Here is a 20,241-nt window from a genome sequence, read left to right on the forward strand (position 1 = left end):
TTGCTTTTTCACTGTTCTTAAGATCCAAGGGTTTGGGTCTTTGTTCACCTATGCAAATTGTTGAGGATTTTTATTAAGCCTTCCCCAGGAAAGGGGGTGTAGGGCTTGAGGGGATTTTGGGGGGAAAGACATTTTCAAGTGCGTTCTTTCCCGGTTATATTTCGTTAGATGCTTGGTGGTGGTAGCAATAAAGTCAAGGGACAAAAGGTAAAATAGTTTGTACCTTGGGGAATTTTTAACCTAAGCTGGTAAAAATAAGCTTAGGGGGTCTTTCATGCAGGTCCCCACACCTGTACCCTAGAGTTCAGAGTGGGGAAGGAACCTTGACACTTGGTATCACTTAACCCATGATCTTTTGTTATTAAACTTGCTCTGCATTCATTATAAATCACAGTGCTGTGTGAGTTCAATACAGTGTGTGCTTCTAGAAAGCTAACAGGCTGAAGTGTTTTACTGTTTCTGTAAAGGTCCAGTGAGAGAGACTGGTCCCTTCAGTAGGACGATTTGGGGATGAGTTCGGGGCTGGAAGGGTACTAGGTCAGCCTGCAAGGAGTAACCAGATTGGGCAAAGTCAGTGTGAGGCTTGTGAGCAGCTAGCAGGTTGTTGGGGTCAAAGCTCTGAATCAAAGCTGCACAGCCACAAGACATCCAGGGTTACAAGGCAGATTAAACATACTGTGTCCAGTCTCAGGAAGGTTTCCTTCTAGTGATACCATTGTGGCAAGGTGTGACAGACATCAAGGAAATGCTAAAAGATCTGTGAACCCTGGCACATTATCCTATTGTTGTTTTAATTGTTAGCCTCACCCACCCGTACATCCTAAAGTCTATAGGACCAGACCCTCAGCTGATGTAAATTAGAACTATGACAATTTACAGCAGGTATGGATCTGGTGTATAACGTTTAGATAGTGTCACAGTTCCTTCCCCACTCTGAACTCTGGGGTACAGATGTGAGGACCCACATGAAAGACCCCCTAAGCTTATTCTTACCAGCTTAGGTTAAAACTTCCCCAAGGCACAGATTCCCTTCTTGCCTTGGGATCACTGCCACCACCAAGTGATTTAACAATCAGGGAAAGAACTACTTGGAGTCCTATTCCCCCAAAATATTCCCCCAAGCCTATACACCCCCTTTCCTGGGGATGCTTGAGAATAATATCCTCACCAATTGGCTAAAAAGGAACTACAGACCCAAACCCCTGGGTCTTAGAACAATGGAAAAATCAATCAGGTTCTTTAAAAGAAGGATTTTATTTAAAGAGAAAAAGGTAAAAGTATCACCTCTGTAAACTTAGGCTGGTAGTTAACCTTACAGAGTAGCAGAAAATTCAAAGAGCACAGAGGAACCCCCTCTAGCCTTAGTTTCAAAGTTACAACAAGACAGGGATAAACCTCCCTGTAGCAAAGGGAAAATTCACAAGTTGAGAAAACACAGGTAAACTAATATGCTTTGCGTGGCTGTTACTTACAAGTTTGAAACAGGAGAGACTTGTTCAGGAAGATTTGGAGAACATGGATTGATGTCCGGTCCCTCTTAGTCCTAAGAGCGAATGGCACAGAAAAACAAAGAACCCAAAACAAAACCTCTCCCCACACCCAGATTTGAAAGTATCTTTTGTTCCCATTGGTTCCTTTGGTCAGGTGCCAACCTGGTTACCTGAGCTTCTTAACCCCTTACAGGTAAGGAGGAATTTAGGCTACCCCTATGGTTATGACAGACAGGTATCCTAGTTACTTGCTTAAACTTGGTTTATCATTGCTTAGTATCAGTTTGTCAAACCATTTGTCTGAGGGCTGTTATCACAGATAAATAGCTTCAGTATTTTCTTATTTTTCTATTTATGAGATTATAATGCTCCTTTCTCAATGATCAATGGTGTATATTTGTACATAAATGTGTTAGCAAATATTTTTATACACCAAATAATGTAACTGATGTCTCACTAAATGCATAGTATATTATAAATTAGGGTCCTAAATACAACATGGATATTACAAGGCATTTAATTAATTAATTAACTAATTAAAAAGAGAGAAGAAACAGAGGAGGGATTCTCCTTCCCACTACAACTCTTGTACACTGATATAAAACCTCTTAACTGTCCAGGGGAGAATTTCCCTAGCACGGGCACTCCATAAGACAGGAACTGTTGCAAACTCCAGTGTAGGGGACAGGGCCATGGGGCATGAGGTTATGACCATTCTGAGGACCTCCAGTTTGCAGTTCTACCTATAGGCAGCCCAGGAAGAGGAACTGTAATTTAGAAGAGCTTTGAGCTACTTTTATTTATGCACCAGCCCAGAATCCCAGGACTCTTCCCTTTCTCTCTCCAGGGCTCCACCTGTGTGTGCTGCTCCTCCAAGAACAGCAGCACATAATCCCTTCCCAGTTATTGGATAATATTTAGAATAGAGCAGCAGTGTTGATGGTCTGTATTTATCCCTGGCTTACGTCTCTTGACTTCAGTCAGTGAATTTTGGATGAAGGTGGTTTTGTGTCTTTTACATGGATAATAATACAAGCTATAGGGTGGGAATTTTACTAGACAAAGTATATGTAATTTTTATTAAGGGAACTATTTCAGGGTTTCATTAGAATATTCTTTTTAACCTTGGACTCCTGTCCTGTAGAAATACTGAACTAGTATGTAGCTGTCAAGGTTCCTCCCCCACTCTGAACTCTAGGGTACAGATGTGGGGACCTGCATGAAAAAACCTCCTAAGCTTATCTTTACCAGCTTAGGTCAAAAACTTCCCCAAGGTACAAAATATTCCCCCCCGTTGTCCTTGGACTTGCCGCTACCACCACCAAACTAATACTGGTTACTGGGGAAGAGCTGTTTGGACGCGTCTTTCCCCCCAAAATACTTCCCAAAACCTTGCACCCCACTTCCTGGACAAGATTTGGTAAACAGCCTCACCAATTTGCCTAGGTGACGACAGACCCAGACCCTTGGACCTTAAGAACAATGAATAATCCTCCCAACACTTGCACCCCCCCTTTCCTGGGAAATGTTGGATAAAAAGCCTCACCAATTTGCATAGGTGAGCACAGACCCAAACCCTTGGATCTGAGAACAATGAAAAAGCATTCAGTTTTTTACAAGAAGACTTTTAATAGAAAATAGAAGTAAATAGAAATAAAGAAATCCCCCCTGTAAAATCAGGATGGTAGATATCTTACAGGGTAATTAGATTAAAAAACATAGAGAACCCCCCTAGGCAAAACCTTAAGTTACAAAAAAGATGCACAGACAGAAATAGTTATTCTATTCAGCACAATTCTTTTCTCAGCCATTTAAAGAAATCATAATCTAACACATACCTAGCTAGATTACTTACTAAAAGTTCTAAGACTCCATTCCTGGTCTATCCCTGGCCAAGACCCAGCATACAGACAGACCCAGACCCCTTTGTTTCTCTCCCTCCTCCCAGCTTTTGAAAGTATCTTGTCTCCTGTCATAAATATAAAGGGAAGGGTAAACCCCTTTGAAATCCCTCCTGGCCAGGGGAAAGCTCCTCTCACCTGTAAAGGGTTAAGAAGCTAAAGGTAACCTCGCTGGCACCTGACCAAAATGACCAATGAGGGGACAAGATACTTTCAAAAGCTGGGAGGAGGGAGAGAAACAAAGGGTCTGTGTCTGTCTGTATGCTGTGCTTGGCCAGGGATAGACCAGGAATGGAGTCTTAGAACTTTTAGTAAGTAATCTAGCTAGGTATGTGTTAGATTATGATTTCTTTAAATGGCTGAGAAAAGAATTGTGCTGAATAGAATAACTATTTCTGTCTGTGTATCTTTTTTGTAACTTAAGGTTTTGCCTAGAGGGGTTCTCTATGTTTTTGAATCTAATTACCCTGTAAGATATCTACCATCCTGATTTTACAGGGGGGATTTCTTCATTTCTATTTACTTCTATTTTCTATTAAAAGTCTTCTTGTAAAAACTGAATGTTTTTTCATTGTTCTCAGATCCAAGGGTTTGGGTCTGTGGTCACCTATGCAAATTGGTGAGGCTTTTTATCCAACATTTCCCAGGAAAGGGGGGGTGCAAGTGTTGGGAGGATTGTTCATTGTTCTTAAGATCCAAGGGTCTGGGTCTGTAGTCACCTAGGCAAATTGGTGAGGCTTTTTACCAAACCTTGTCCAGGAAGTGGGGTGCAGGGTTTTGGGAAGTATTTTGGGGGGAAAGACGCGTCCAAACAGCTCTTCCCCAGTAACCAGTATTAGTTTGGTGGTGGTAGCGGCCATTCCAAGGACCACAGCTGGAATACTTTGTACCTTGGGGAAGTTTTGACCTAAGCTGGTAAAGATAAGCTTAGGAGGTTTTTCATGCAGGTCCCCACATCTGTACCCTAGACTTCAGAGTGGGGGAGGAACCTTGACATCTCCTCATTGGTCATTTTGGTCAGGTGCCAGCGAGGTTACCTTTAGCTTCTTAACCCTTTACAGGTGAGAGGAGCTTTCCCCTGGCCAGGAGGGATTTCAAAGGGATTTACCCTTCCCGTTATATTTATGACAGTAGCAATGCACAGAGGGACTATAATAAATTAATACTGGGCCTGATTTTGATCTTTCACCAATTTTACATAGGTGCAACTGCATTGACTTCATTCACAGAACATCTGATTATTTGCATGCTGCTATAAATGAGATAAGAATCAGGACCAAGCATTGATATTCCTGTGAAACTTGTAAAATAAGTGTATGTCCAGAAACATAAACAACTGATTTTACAAAATGAGCATTCATGGCTTTCAGGAAACAAGGTCCAAATGTTAAGGTTTTGGGCTGTCATTTAAAGTGAGCACCATTAAAAATATAGTAATCTTTTGAAAATTTTATTTTCTTGTTAGAGAGAGAAATAAACTTTACACCGTTTAATTTAGTAGTTTAATTTTCTACAGCAATAAATCTTTTCCCAGATCACAATTGTTATCTTAAAGAGGGCTGATTGTAATCCAGCTAGCAGCTGTTTAATTGTTATCATGTGGCTCTGGCTTAAACTGAAGTCATTTAAACATATACCTCAGCCTCATACACGTCTGACATGGATTAAGACTGTGGAAGTGCAGCTTGCTGCTCCTATCTCAGCTAAAATCCCAATACCATACTCTGTATTTCCTCTATGCTTACTTATCCCCAAACAGATTTTTTTTATTTATTTTGCTTTTCCAAGTTTTAGTTTTCTCATCAACTAGCTGATGTCATCACCTTTTCTGGTAATTCTCCAGTGTCTCATCCACTGAGATCTTTCTTCACAAAACCAAACTACGTACATGGGAGTAGAAGCACTTGCAAACTAAGCAGGCACAGATCAGATGCAGGTTGTAAGATGCTGATTACAAAGATGTGTTAACTATAGATAGATCATTATAAAGTTGCAGCCACTACTGCTTATTGAATTGATGTAGTATAAGGGGGAAAGAGTATGCTATTTCTTGTTAACCATTTTAATTAACTTTTAATTGATTTCTAGGAAGATAAATTGTTTCATTATAGTGTCTCACACCGAACACTTTGGTAGGATATTAAACATTCATGAAAACTTCCTGATAGTAGTGCTGATAATCAGAGATTTTTGTTTTGTTATTTTCCTGAACTTCTGGAGGCTCATTTATAAATGTAAGCAAATGAAGCTACCTTGCTCACAAAATACACTTAACTTAAATGACATTATTCATGACTTCATTTAATTAACAAAGAGGAAAGAGAACAGGCCAACACTCAAACTATGTTAAGACTGTAGTAGTTAATATGAGATGATTATCTGAATTGCATGCCCTCTACTAAAAAATAAAATGGATACCACTTATATGTAGGCAAGTTTATTTTGCTAATATTTAGACTATCCTATGTATGGGTTGGATACACTAGTATGCGTAAAATAATGTTACCCAAAACTTGAACTAAACCAAATAATCACAAAAGTTGGAATACTATTTTTAAAGTATTTTTTTTCTTATGTATGTTCACTTCTTTCCGTGCTAAGGTGGAAGTGGAAGTGGAAAGTATAAAAAGAGAAGCCCAAGTCTGTCTCAGGGAATAGTGTTACAGGCCTGTTTGGAACTAAAAATGTCCAATTCTGTGTTGCATTCCACGCCAGGGCAATTTTTCAGACTGGAGTAGTTTAGATAAAGTTTGAAATATCTGGAATTTTTGGTGCTTATCTGGACTAAGTCGCTAAATTCTTTTAATTTCATGCATTGATAATCGTTTGTTCTGTAGCTTTCTCCTGAAGATTCATCTATATCTCTTGTATAGTGCGCTGAAGTTCTGAACTTAGAACAATTTATCTAGCAAAGTTTGCAGACCCAACATTTAAAAACTGGAGCAATTCTTTTGTTTTCTCTAGATTTCAGTTTACCATGTGAATGAAAATTATTCACATTCTTCAGTGTAACTGTAAGAACTATTTTGTGTGTTAAAATCAGTAACCTAGCACACTAGGGATTTTATGGTCTGAGTCATCCTACATCCTGTTTTAAATTACCTCAAAGATGTTTACACATTTGTGACATGATGCCAAGGAAATGCACAAAAACATGCTTGCAAATAATGTTATCAGCAAATATAGAATAAACCTTTCATGACATGGTTACTGTCTTGGTCATGTAAATACCAATAAAGTTTAAAGAACATAACCAGTAAATAAACTATAAAAATGATATGAAACTTCAAGGAGAAAGTGTGTAAAATTACTAAAATAGTAAGAGTTGTAATAATAAATTAAAACACATAAGTTACCTCACTGAACACACCATTATTAATTTCTTGTATGCAGCCTGTATTCTGTGACACTTGAAATTAAATTGGAGTTTTCCTACTGATATTTAGTAGGAGCAGAAATGGGTTCTTGAAGACTTTTCTTCAGATTCAGCATCTCATAAGACATAGACCCAGATTCTTAGTTGTACTATTGGGCATTGCTGAGGCAGGAAAATCTCAGAGGCTCTGATCCAGAGGTCAGTTTTCCACTGGCCCAGTACTTGGTACAGTTTCGAGCACTCAGTACTCTCTCAGCTATTTCCATTAAGAGCAGTTTATGTCCATCAGAGATCATGACAACACAGCAGTATGCTGCTATGTCTCTACACTTGGTGCTTGAAGATGGGTTGCGTAGGATGTGGCTATTCCAGTTCTACATCAAATTGGAACTCCCCAATATTGGAGCAATTTTCAGCTGGGAAAATACGAAGGCATTATGGCCCCATTGCTCCAGTGGACTGCTTCAAGGGCTTGCAAGCATGGGGGAAGAGTCTGGCTGATATGCTCTTTCCTCAATTTGAGCATATGAATTCCCTTAACAGTAACTGAAATCAGAGACTTGCAATACAATGCACACATTCTCTTGTGGTTGCAGCAACATCTAAGTAAAGAGGGGCTGAATTAAGGGCATTATGGCAACTTAGGTACGCCCTTTCACTTGCTTTTGATTCATGCTACAACTTAAATGCATTTTGTGTGTTTAATTATACTGTACCATGGTCAACCATATCATCAATATTGTCTGCTACAACAAGTTAATAGAATTTTTGCCAAGGCTGGTAAATGCCATGATTTTGCAAAGCTGCAACTAAGGAATAATAATCAAAAATAATTATTTTTCAACACTAACATTTTTTGCTCAGAAGTAGGTTGAAGAGAACAAGAGGTGCTAAATTTAGATCTTTATGTAATATGTTGAAAGTGTTGTTTGTAAATAACTCATTGTGACTAATGAAACAAGGCCTGTTACGTGTGTTGTTCAAAAGAATTAAGAAGTCAGCAGACCCAATTAACAAAGTTTATTAACAATCACAAGGTTTGATGTAATATACATAGGCAAATCTAAGCTGTCCCGCTTTCCAAGATAATCCCTTCCATACTTATTCCAACAGTTTTCACAAACTAAATTCATACTGTATGTCAGGTGCAAGTGGAAACTTGAAGCCTCATCCACAAAACACTGAAGTCAATGGAAAGATTTCCATTGACTTCTATGTCCTTTGGATTCTTTTATATTAGAAAGTAGAATTAAAGACTCATTGATCATGTCTGAATCTAATCCACATACCTTTCAAATGTATTTTAAAACAATATGGCCTTTTCTTTTATTTTAGGCTACAGACCCAGATGCTGCAGTAAATGGCCAAGTACATTACAGCTTGGTAAACTTCAACAACATTTTCCGCATCACATCAAATGGTAGCATTTACACAGCAGTTAAACTGAACAGAGAAACAAGGGACTATTATGAACTTACTGTTGAAGCAACAGATGGAGCTGTGGACCCCCGCCGTTCAACATTAACTCTGGCAATCAGAGTTCTGGATATTGATGACAACAGCCCTATGTTCACTAATGCCTCCTACACTGTCTGTGTTCCAGAAACTCTACCACCTGGCACAGTCTTCCTGCGAATAGAGGTAAGGCACTCTGGAGCAAAGAAAATGTTTTGTTAATATTATTTTGTGAGGCTGTTCTCATCTAACTGGTTGCCATTAAAACCAAAATAAGAGATTAAAAATGTGGGGGGAGACGTGATACCCAAACCTCCTTAAAGCCTTTTTCTCTTTGTGAAAATGTGATATTTGACATAGGACAGGCAAGTGAAAAATATTAGAAGCATAGAGCTCACACTTCTACTAAATAATAAAAGCAATGATGGAAAATAAAAACATAAGTAGAGTACTGTTGAAATACTTTACAATGTGAGATTTTTTAAAATGTCAACTACATTTCTAAAATACATTTGCATTCTCCAGTGAGGCTCTACTATATTGATATTGCCAGTTTACTTTAGCCCCGAAGAGCTCAAATGTCCTTCCAAATTTTTTATCCAAGTCTCTTAATTAGGCAAGTAGAACATATCTTAATAGCAGCATCTGTTGACTCTCAGAGTTGGTTTTGAAAAAACGTTGGTTTCCTCAAGCCCACTGGAAATATATTTTGTTAAAATTAACAATTAAAATTATGAAAAAATATGAATTGCACCAAAGAAAGCAAATGTTCTTACTAATATCAGATAAATCAAATATATGTCCTGTAAAAATTGCGAACTGGTGTTTTCCTTGTGATGCTGCAGTTTTAGTTTTAAAGTAAATTCTCTTTTGCTGTAGGCAAAGGATGTTGACCTTGGTTCAAATGTTACCTATCGGATACGAACCCAGGAAGCACTGCCGTTTTTTTCATTGAACAAGTTTACAGGAGAATTATCACTTTTAAAATCCTTGGATTATGAGTCATTCTCTGGCACTGAGGCAACCTTCACCTTTCTAGTGGAAGCCTTTGATAGTGGAGGAACTATGCCTCCAGGACTTGCTACTGTCACTGTGAGAGTAAAGGTAAGAGTAAAACTTTGCAGTTGATAACATCATTTTCTCTGTTATACAATACCTCAGTAACTTTTAGAGGTCTTCCAACAGGATGCAGGAGCACAACAGTAATATCGTTGTTTTCTTTGTAGTTTGTCTTAACCCTCACTTTCAATTTATGTAGAGCTGTTGCCTTTTTATAGCAGTAACTTGTTCCCATTTAAAATGTACAGTGTATCACTATTGTAATTGCTTTGCAATTGCATTCAGTTATGTGCTTGCTCATAGATTTATTACTTACAGGAATAGATCTGAGAATACTTCATAAATGAGTAAACATTTAATTCTTTATCATCCCCAAAAGGCTGGAATAAATACTTAATGGAATGGTTTGAAAAAGTGACACCATCACATTTCAATTTAAGGTCATATAAATTGTAATTTCATTAACATTCTTATGCATTAAGTGCTGATGCTGCACACTACTTATATTTCAATTTCTGCTGCATGAAGGCACAGCCTTACAAAAGAAAATAGCTTATTTTGTGCTTCTTTTACAATATTTAGTCCTTATTCTGCCAGTGACTTGCTGGCTGTGTGAACTTGAGCATTTAACTTTACCTCATCTCTCGGTGTCTTTCTTTTCCCATTTGTCAAATGGCAATAATGATCTTCCTATTTGTAAAGTGCTTAAAGATCCACTGATGAAGTATTATAGGAGAGCTTCTTAATAAGAGCTGCTATTTATTTTGTTACTAGTCATGATTTGTCTGATGCAAGGGCAGTGGGGACCCGGGTGAGAGCAGGGGCAAATCTGAGACTAACAGTGGAGGCGTTTGTAGTCAGGTTTCAGGCTCTGGGTCAGGAGGCAAAGTCCAGTTTAAGCCAAGGTTGAAGCCAGGAGTTCAGGAGCAGGGAAAAGAAATGGACATGGCAGCTACAGAAGATCCACGCTGTTGCATGGACACTTCTTGGAATGCCTCTTACATTTGTATAGGGTGTGAAGGTGATCAGGAGCCACAAGGTTGCTGCCTGTCAGCCCCTTTGAGGTCGGACTTACCATGGTCTGTGTCCACATGGTTCACAAACTAGTCACAGCTGTTGCTGGTTGACAGTATGGAACTGTCAGCAGCCTGGCAGTTCTGCAGGACTGGGTTCTAGGTTTGTGGGGTCTTACATTTTCTGAGAAGGCATTTTGGATTCTTTTATCAAGTGTCTTCTTCCTTGAGTTTTCATGACTGTGAATGAGCTGATTTTTGTGACAAAAGTACCTTCTTCCTTCATTTTGTGTCATTTGGGTAGGAAGGTATGCAGGTAGATCATCAGTGTTTTAGTTCAGGAATGGAAGTTTGCAGGTGAGAACCACATTGCAGAGTCATAAACTTTCAAGTCTGGAGATGTGAGTTCAGATTTGTCCTCCTTTGTCTGACTTGTCCTCATCCATCCCTTCACGAATGCAAGTCGATGCCACACCATTCTGTTTTGTTGCAAGCACGTTCTTTCCATTTCTGGCCAGAGTTTTGTCATGGGATCAGTCCACCTCATTTTCGGCCTGCCCGGTGGTCGCTTGTGGTCTCTGGGTATCCAGTCACTGATGTGGGTTGTCCACCTATTGCAGTGGTGGGCAACCTGCAGCCTATCAGGGTAATCCACTGGTGGGCTGCTAGACACTTTGCTTACATTTGCATATGCAGTTCGCCGTTCCCGGCCAATGGGAGCTGTGGGAAGTGGTGCAGGCCAAAGGGACATGCTAGTCGCCATTTCCTGCAGCTCCCATTAGCCAGGAACGGCAAACCGTGGCCACTGGAAGCCGTGGGCAGGCGTGCAAATGTAAACAAACTGTCTGGCGGCCCACCAGCGGGTTACCCTGCCGGACTGCAGGTTGCCCACCACTGACCTATTCTCTTGCCTGCGAACTACGTGACCCACCCATCTCCACTTTGCATCATACTTCACCTGAGTACATCGCTCACCTCTTTATGCCATCTGATCTCCTCACTTGTTATGTGACACAGAGCGATATCTTACACATTTGCCTTTCCGTTGCTCTCTGGATGACTTTCTGGGTGCCAGAGAGTTCAGATTTAATTGTGGCCTTATATGAAATCTGTATGTTGGTTTTAACCTACTGTTTGGTTGATATTTATCCACACTGCAAATTGCTACGTGGGTTTGAATAATTTAACTTGATTGTCAGTTTATCTTCTGTTCTACTCAGAGCAAAGAAATGAGCATCATGCACCTTCCCTGGCCAGCCCACAGTGATCTCAGTGAAGCACCTCTGGTGATCCACAGTCCTGCTTGTATAACCATAGAAAAGTAGCCTGTTCCGTTGATGTACTCTGTGGTAAGGTGGGCTGGTGCCAAACCAGGGATATGTGTGTGCTGTCTATCGCCCCACCTGCATAGCTGCACTTCCATCCAGCGTGTCCTGCATACTTCCATAGCTGCACTTCCATCCACTGTATCCTGCCTGCTGCGCTCCTGGGGGAATTCTGCACCACTGCACATGTGCAGAATTTATGTCCCCTGCAGATCTCTTTGTTTCCCTGTAGAAAAATGACTTTCTGATGGGGAAGCAAAGGGTAGTCACAAGGGTAGTCATGCAACCCTTCCCAGAAGTATGTTTTGTTTGTCCAGGGCAGCAAACAGAGAGGTAAATCACTCTGGGTCAGGGGGCAGGACTGCGGAAGACCCAGCTGGTGGCTCCTACCCTGTGCCGGGCTCAGCTGCTAGTCCGGGCTGGGCTGGGGAGAACAGGATTTCCTTTTCCCCTGCATGGCATCTGGGGCCGGGTCAGACCCACCCCCAGATTTCTCCCCTGGCTTCAGGAAGCTCTGCAAATACCCCTGCACACACACTTCCTGTGCCCATCGCTCCTCAGCTGCACAGGGAAGGATTGATGTACAGGGAGCTGCTCCCCACATCTGCCCAAACCCCATGCATCCAGACCCCCTCATACCCAGACCCTCCTGCCAAGCCTCAACCCCCCGCACTCGGAATCTCTCCGATGAGCCCCAGCACCTGGACTGCCCCGATGAACCACCCACACCCAGATCTTCACCCACCCAGCCCCAACCAGTTGCACCTGGATCCCCACCCCACTGAGCCCCACTCCCCCAGTATTTGGACTCACCATTGAGTCCCCCACACCCAGACCCCCACTGCCAAGCTCTATCCCCCATGCTGAGATCCAACCACCTCACCTGGACCCCCTGCAGAGTCCCATTACTATGGCACTGAGAACCCTCCAACAAGCCCCTCTGCACCCAGATCTCCACTGAGCCGCCTTCACCCAACTTGCCCCACACAGAACCCTCTCAACCCACTCTTGGATCCTCCCTTGCTGAGCCTATCTGGTGTAGCTGGCATGGAGGGGCAGGGCTCTGGGTTGTTTCTGGGGCAGGCCCATCCTTGCACTGTATCAGGGTTGGGTGCAGCCTCACCGCTGAGTCCATATCCTGAGCGGGGGGCTGCACAGTGAGCTCCCACCTCTGTACAGCCAGTGGCCTGTGCTCCCCAATGCCATGCTGGAGCCTCCACATTTATTTGACAAATACAATTTGCAGAATTTTAAAATATTGTGCGCAGAATTTTAATTTTTTGGCACAGAATTTTTAGGCGCAAAATGCCCTCAAGAGTAATACTGCCAAGAGTAACAGTGATGTGTGGTAGGAGACAATTAATGACGCTTCAACAGCCCCTAGTATGGATTTTCCAGCTCCAAAATGATTTCCCATTGACCAGTAGCAATCTGGCATTCCAGAATGTGATCACCACTTGTTTTTCCACTGTCAATGCAGTTCTCATTAGGATGTCCCTGAGCTGGAGGGCTGGTGTGAACTCAGCACACAGATCCAGAAATGTGGCCTTTCACATCCAAAAGTTATGCAGCCACTGCTCATCACCCCATTCCGAGACAATCCCACCAGCCAGTGCCCATTTCTTCGGGCCAGAAGCAGTGCTCCCCTTCTGCAGTTGCTCCATGAACACCAGCAACCTTGAATCATTTTTTGCTATGTCCCGTTGCAAACTGTCTTTGAAGAAATTGTCATGTCCCCATTGTTATAGTACTTCCGGTGTGTCTGCAAATACAGGAGAATCATTCATCCAGTATTTGAAACGTTCATGAGGGAAGTGCAGAGTTTCTCTCAGAGATGGTGGGCACGAAAAAATGCCATGCAGATTTGTGGGATTTTCAAAAAATGGCACAAAATTATGGTATATGTGTAGCAGTATGGGATGGAGAAAGCTGCATACTGGAAACTTGAGTCCAAAGATCAAATAAAGTAAGATCAAGTAAAGGAAACCAAGATCCCTGGGCAAGTCATTTCTATTTTTCAGAATACGTAGCAAAAATTTCCCAAAAGACATTGTGCCGGATGGCAGTGCATGGCACATTGAGTTATCTACCTGTGGTGCACCGCACTTTGCATTGACATGCAAGCAGTCAAATGCTGCTTGAGAACTCATTAGAGTTTAATTAAAGGATATTTATTTTCTGTATTTGGCATCTGATGTTGACAATATGAGTTTAAATGGTTATAAAGCTTTAACTTTTTGAAGCTCAATGGCTGCTGCCATTAAATAATTGTTTGACTCCTCCCCCCATAATTTTGCACAACTAGGAAAATTTAAATAGTTTTAAAAAAACGCTTAAAAATAAATCTGTTGTTCAATTAAATTATTTTGAAAGATAAAGGGGAAAAAAAAGACTGCTAAGCCTAACTATACTGTTCTGCCTACAAGGTAGTGAGCCCCTTTTGCACCTACTGTTTGACTTAATTAGGAGTTGATGGTTTTCACCCCTTCTCCGGAGTCATTTCAGTATCTTGTGCTAATGGAGCTATGGTTTCTAAGTTTCTGAAGTAACAATTTATTGAAACACATTTTTTATTTTTTGTTCTTTCTCATACTTCCAAAGGATAATTTTCTTCCCAGAGCCTAATGATTCTGTTAAATATTTGTATAAATAGCATTTCTAGGCATAGGTTTGGGGTGTCCAAAACAACAGAAGATCTGGTATAAATAACAAGTTTTAGCTAGCTGCAATTCACATATTTTAATGCTTTATATCTGTGCAGGGGGGAAATTGCATAGAGTTACTGAAGAATTATTGTAATGTGTGTTGGTTTTGGTGGTGTACAAAGCCCCATGATTTAGACCAATTTAAAGAAAAAATTGCAAAACATTTTGCACTGTTGGATATTTTGTCTCGTCTCCATATTTCCACTATGTCTACCGATTTATTTCTTCTTGCATATTTATTTTCTTTTCACAAATATAATTGGCATAGTAGCAATGGAAACTATAAAGTTATAATCAAAATCGTTGTTTGCTACATTGTACACATGCAAGTGTTATTCTAAGTGGCCTTTTTTTTCCAATTACTTACAGGAATTACTCCTCTGCTTACATATTTACATTAAACGTAAGTTTAAATGGTCCTGATTTTCCTCTCATTAAAGAGGTATAAAGTGGCTCCATTGAAATCCTTGGAATTACACTTGTGCAAAACAAGTGTGAATGAAAGTAGAAACCATTTCAATTACTTTAGCAACACATTTATATTAACATAAAATATATGGATCACTGAACATCAAACATAGTTGAAAAACTGGAACATTTAGCTCCAATAGAAATCCCCATTATGCACAACCTCTCCAAAGTCAATGTGAAATTAAGCAATTCTTGCTGTTTAAAGACAAATTCCAAAGTCTCAGTTCTACTTATTAGTTTGGGGCACCATCATGATAGCAGTGGTATTTTACAAAGGTCCTGAATCCCACTGAACTAAAGTTATTCACCCTATATAGTTTCCTGCCTCACCACATAAATCCTCTAACCCCAAGCCATGCAGATGAGTTAACATAGCTAATATGTAAACATAAAACTGATTTTCAGACACCTCTTTAACAGCTAGACATGATTTTCAACTAAGGGCCAGATTCACCATTGCATTACTCCAGTTTTATACTGAAGTAACTCCATTTTCTTCAGTTAAATTACATCACTGTAGAACTGGAATAATACAATCATGAAACATGCCCAAAGATTTTAGAGAAGAATTTAAATGATCCTTGGAAGCTTTGCTACAAGTTATGAATTGTACTGCAGGATCATTGATGTCATTCCTGAACCTAAAATGGGAACATCTTAAAGATGTTCTTAAAGATGTGTATCCTAAAGAGATACACTACCACTAAACAGCTAATTTCAGTAAAGGAATTTCGATAGGTATTACACTTATACTTCGTATTGAGGTATAAGGAAAAACTATAAGCCAGAGAGTGCTTGTGATGTTTCTGACTCTCACCAGAAACAGGAAGTAGGGGGAATTTCATAAATACCATGCACAGTTATGGTGTTATATAAACATTTAATAATAAAAATGTAGCCCTGAGGAAGTTCAGGTATCTGACAGGCACGCATCAGTGCAATGCCAGAATTTCAAATGATCAGATCTAAACGAGAAGACCTATGTCTTCTACTGTAAATCAAATTTATATGCAAGTGTACTGAAAATGAATTAATAATTATTTAACAGTGCCAGCTGTTTTATCATGCAGACTTCAGTGTATAGTCCGAGTGGCTTTGCTTATTCAAATCAAACTGTGCTTTTTTAGAAAAGTGCCTGCAAAGTAGCAACCACTTACCAAAGTATAAAGCGAGTCTTTCCCAGAGAGTCTCATTATAGAAAGCATGAAATGATTATTCCATTTTATGATTCCGACCATTTCCTACAGTACTGTACGTACAAGCAGAGATTTTAGGTGAAGTTCTGACCCTGCTGAAGTCCATGGAAGTTTTGGCATTGACTCAGTGGGGAGAGGATTCCACACGTTGTATATACAATGGTGACGCGTGGGGACAACTGCTGCAGGGGAGAGATTGACCCCTTGGAAAGAGCAGCAACTTTACTGCTACCTCCTTTCCCTGGGGTTTCATCAGGAAAAGGCAGCTTTGAATTCCAGCTTAGGTTCCATATAAGACCTATCAATGACAGTTAGCTGGAAGATATGTGAAATAGGTCATCTCCCACCCAGCTCTGACTATTTTGGGGGGAATGATGGTTGGCTACATGCCTCTGGTGGCATGAGAGTTATGGGCTGCTAATGCTATTGGGCCCCTGCTTCAGACACACATACAGTTTTGCTGGCACATAGGAAACAAGGGCAGTAAATGCATACTTCTTCTGGTGCTAATGGGAAACTAAACTTAATGTGCAAACATTGGGTGGTACTTTCTGCCTTTGGCATTCACTCCCTTCCTTGGTCCCTAATAGAAAGTGTTTGGTCATTGAGTCCTTTTTTCCGGCTCTCTGGCTTGTGAAGAGTCGGAGGCTTGTGAAGTTGGATAATGTGGGGGGTGAGCAGGGACTCTGATGAGTTTGAAATTCTTGGGGAGTTTAGGGGATTTTATATTTTTGCTAAGGTTGATGTACTGTGTTCTTGAAGCAGTGAGAGGAGTCTGTTTATTGTGAATGGTGGTGCATCAAGCATACCCAGAGCTTTAGATGGACACTCTTAGTTTTTGTATAAATTGAAATAAATAAATATCATAGCAGATTTTTCCTTAAAGGCTTCTATAAATGCACTTGGCTTCTGTGTACTTGACTACTGACTATTCAGCTACTGTACTATTGCATAATATTGAGAAAATCATTTTTAAAGACAAGCATCAGTAAGCAGTGCAAGCCATACTGATAACTCATTTCATATACTAAAGGTAGTATAAATTGTTCTGCCAGCATATATATTGGTTTCAAATACAGAAATTGATTGCTAAAATGAAAACAGGAATTACAAAGGAAATAAAACATTAGAAACTCCCTCTAAATAATTCTTAACTCGCTCATATGATTTGTGGCCAAATTCTGCTCTGTTACACTTGTCTAACCTCTTTGCGGTCAGTGGAAAGGCTGGATATAACTCAGATTAGAATGTGGTCCTCTGCAGTACTATGTAATTTATACTTTATTGCTGCAGTAAGCCACTCCACAGAACTGTGAAGCGACTGGTGGTTTAGGCTAGTAATACTTCTCATATAGCTAAAAGGTTAAAGTGAGCTTGTTTGAAAGCTGAAAATCCTGGTTATTGTGTCAGTAGCAGGGACTTCTCCAGATGTTAACAGTAGTCCATTTGGAAATGTTTGTGATGGAAATATTGGTACTCTTCATGGCCCGGCACAATGTGGTAGTGTTCACCTCTTTTTAGTCTTGGAAAATTGTGCTTGCTAAATGAAGGAAAATATACAGTTGTTAAGCTTATAAGAAGCACACGGGATCTTTTTCAGGGAAGAAGGCAATATGCTGCATTTATTGAGAATACAGCAGTTAGCGTATGCTTTTCAGTTACACACACACACACAGTACTGCCAGTTGATGTTTATACTTACCAGTCCAGAGTCTGGATCAATCTAGTGGCCAGCCAGATTGGTCACAGAGGGGAGTCAGGCTCTGTCGGTCACAATCCGATGCTCCTGGAATTGTGGCAAGATGAACCCAAAGTCTCCTGGCCAAGCACCCTGTTCTTATAGTCTTTTTTTCTCTATGGATTGTTGTGTCAGTTTGTGACCAGTTACTCCTTAATTGGTGTTATCTTTTGATGTTAACATTCCAAAACACCTCACAGAGGGTCATCCTGTCCTGGTGTTGATTTAATCAATTGTCTTGTCTTTAGGGGTGCCAGCCTCCACCTCAGGGTCATCAATCTGCCCTTCCTCACTTATGGATGCGCGTTGATGGTTCTCTGGTGTCGTTAAGTTTCTTCACTCCTCCTTCCTTGACCATCTGACTTTAGCAATGGCCTTCACACCTTCTCTTTTCCTGATGCATGCATTCCTCATTCACATAAACAGTCTTTTACAGAGACCTTCAAAGGTATATAGCAGTGTTTATGTTGAGCAAAAAAGGCATTGTAAATTAAATCTTACTAAATCTTGTAATCAAAACATTTCACATTGTGGCCCGGGCCTTCAACATTCCTCTAATCTCCCTAATATAGACACTATACAAGATCCTGTCTCTTACTTACTAAACCTTAAAACAAAGAAATATATACATATAGGAAACCCTAGTAGACATTATAACTTATCCTAAAACAAAAGGGTGACCATAATCAGTCATAAGGATTGTTCTGGTCTGTCCCTGCCTTAATATCAGTACAGACACTGACAGTCTGTCAGATGCGTTTCTACCAGGGCCCCAGAGGGTCATTCCTTTCTACTATTCAAAAAGGGTGGCTGGCAGGATGATCAAATCATACATTAATTCTAAAAGTACAAATATAAAATCCTGCTCCTACACAGTTGCCAACAAAAGTTTATAGATATTTGGAAATGAAAATATGCCATTGTATCTTCTTATTGCTGTGTACCATGACATGCTAGATACTTACATGACAGAAAAAAGAAATAAGGTTATCCCATCATTGAGAGCCAAATCAAAATAATATCTTGGTTTTAATTAGGCATTTCTCAGTGCCTTACCTTGTCAATTTTTTTAAACTTTCCCTTTATTTTTTAGTAGTTTGTTTAACACAGTACTGTCATGTACTGTATTTTCTTTCCCCCACCCCATCTGCTGCTGTCTGATTGCTTACTTCGGGTTCCAAATGAAATGTGTGGTTGACTAGTCAGTTCATAATTCTGGTATTTGTAATTCTGAGGTTCTAACGTAATTAAATGTTGCATTGCGTGGGCTTAATTGTGGGTTTGCCAGAAGCTCTCAGTAATGGTCAGCACATAGTTGCTCTGCCTCAACAGAAGAGCAAGGATGAGATTGTGAGTCACAGTCTCATCCCTGGCTCCCGCATTGCCCAAGAGGGAAGAAATTTGGGTCAGCCCTAAACCTTATGCAGCTTCTTCATCCTCACAAGCTCCACCCATTACCCACCAGAAAGCATAGTAGGGGAAGTAGCAAGTGCCCAAATGCTGTTCTCCCCACCCTGCGCTGTGACGTACAATAAAAGTAGGCCATGGAGGAGAGAAAGAGGTCACCCTAGGTTCCCCTTATTCCCCCCTGGAAGCACATGTATAATTATGCCCTAAAAAGGGTGGTCATCTTTATTATTTGTGATGACTCATTAAATGGTCAAATAAGGTCCTATGACAGAAATTGACATTCCATATGGTTTCTACCCACTTAAGTACATTTTAATGGAAACTGCTCATTTAAGTATTCCCTTTTTAAGTATATTCATTTTTGAGCAGGCAGTTAGGGAGACATGGAGAGTGAATCTTACATTCTCAACTAAAGGGATTCCCATTGTGTTTTATTTAGCAACAGCTGATTGGGGTCAAAAATATTCTGTATAATAAAGTGTTAAGGCACATCATCCTTTGGTTTGAGGATGTCGGGAAATATTAATTTTACAAAATCTCAAAAGCATAATAAAAAAACAAAGCCCTCTTTCTATAGAAGAAGGTTCCTGAGGAGCATTACTGGAGATGTGTCAAACTGGCATTTGGAAGTTAGGATAGACCTGAACAGTAGTGGGTTATCAGACAATTGCCTGTGACAGAGATGGCAAGCCACCAGCTCTGTTGATGTGCAAATACCTTGAACTGAAAGATGTATAAAACAAAATCATTGCAGGAAATTAAATGCATGCAGGGTTTTTTTTAATTAAAAGTGTTTTTTAGACTTGAGAATTTGGCACATAAATGACTTTTTGGTGAAAGCAACTTTTCCTTCTGCCCATCTTTTGTGGCATTCTATATAGTTTGGGATTAATGGAAGGACTTCACTAGCATTTGAATACACATTTTCCTGTTTATTTCATGCATGATAAAAAGATAGCAAGTTGTAAAAGAAGTTGTAAATCCCTATCAAGGTTCCCTCCCCACTCTGAACTCTAGGGTACAGATGTGGGGACCTGCATGAAAGACCCCCTAAGCTTATTCTTACCAGCTTAGGTTAAAAACTTCCCCAAGGTACAAACTT

The 20,241-nt window shown here is 40.2% G+C and overlaps 1 protein-coding gene across 1 annotated transcript in view; it reads left to right on the forward strand.

The window, feature by feature from the left end:
• Positions 1–20,241, forward strand: part of PCDH15 (protocadherin related 15) — a 672,916-nt gene that overhangs the window by 470,604 nt on the left and 182,071 nt on the right. The window contains exons 18-19 of the mRNA XM_077821312.1: positions 8,103–8,408; positions 9,102–9,326. Of these exons, the coding sequence (XP_077677438.1) occupies positions 8,103–8,408; positions 9,102–9,326 (531 nt within the window). The remainder of the gene's footprint in view (positions 1–8,102; positions 8,409–9,101; positions 9,327–20,241) is intronic.

The sequence above is a fragment of the Eretmochelys imbricata genome, chromosome 7 (genome assembly GCF_965152235.1).
Source record: "Eretmochelys imbricata isolate rEreImb1 chromosome 7, rEreImb1.hap1, whole genome shotgun sequence".
In the NCBI taxonomy this organism is placed as follows: Eukaryota; Metazoa; Chordata; order Testudines; family Cheloniidae; genus Eretmochelys; species Eretmochelys imbricata.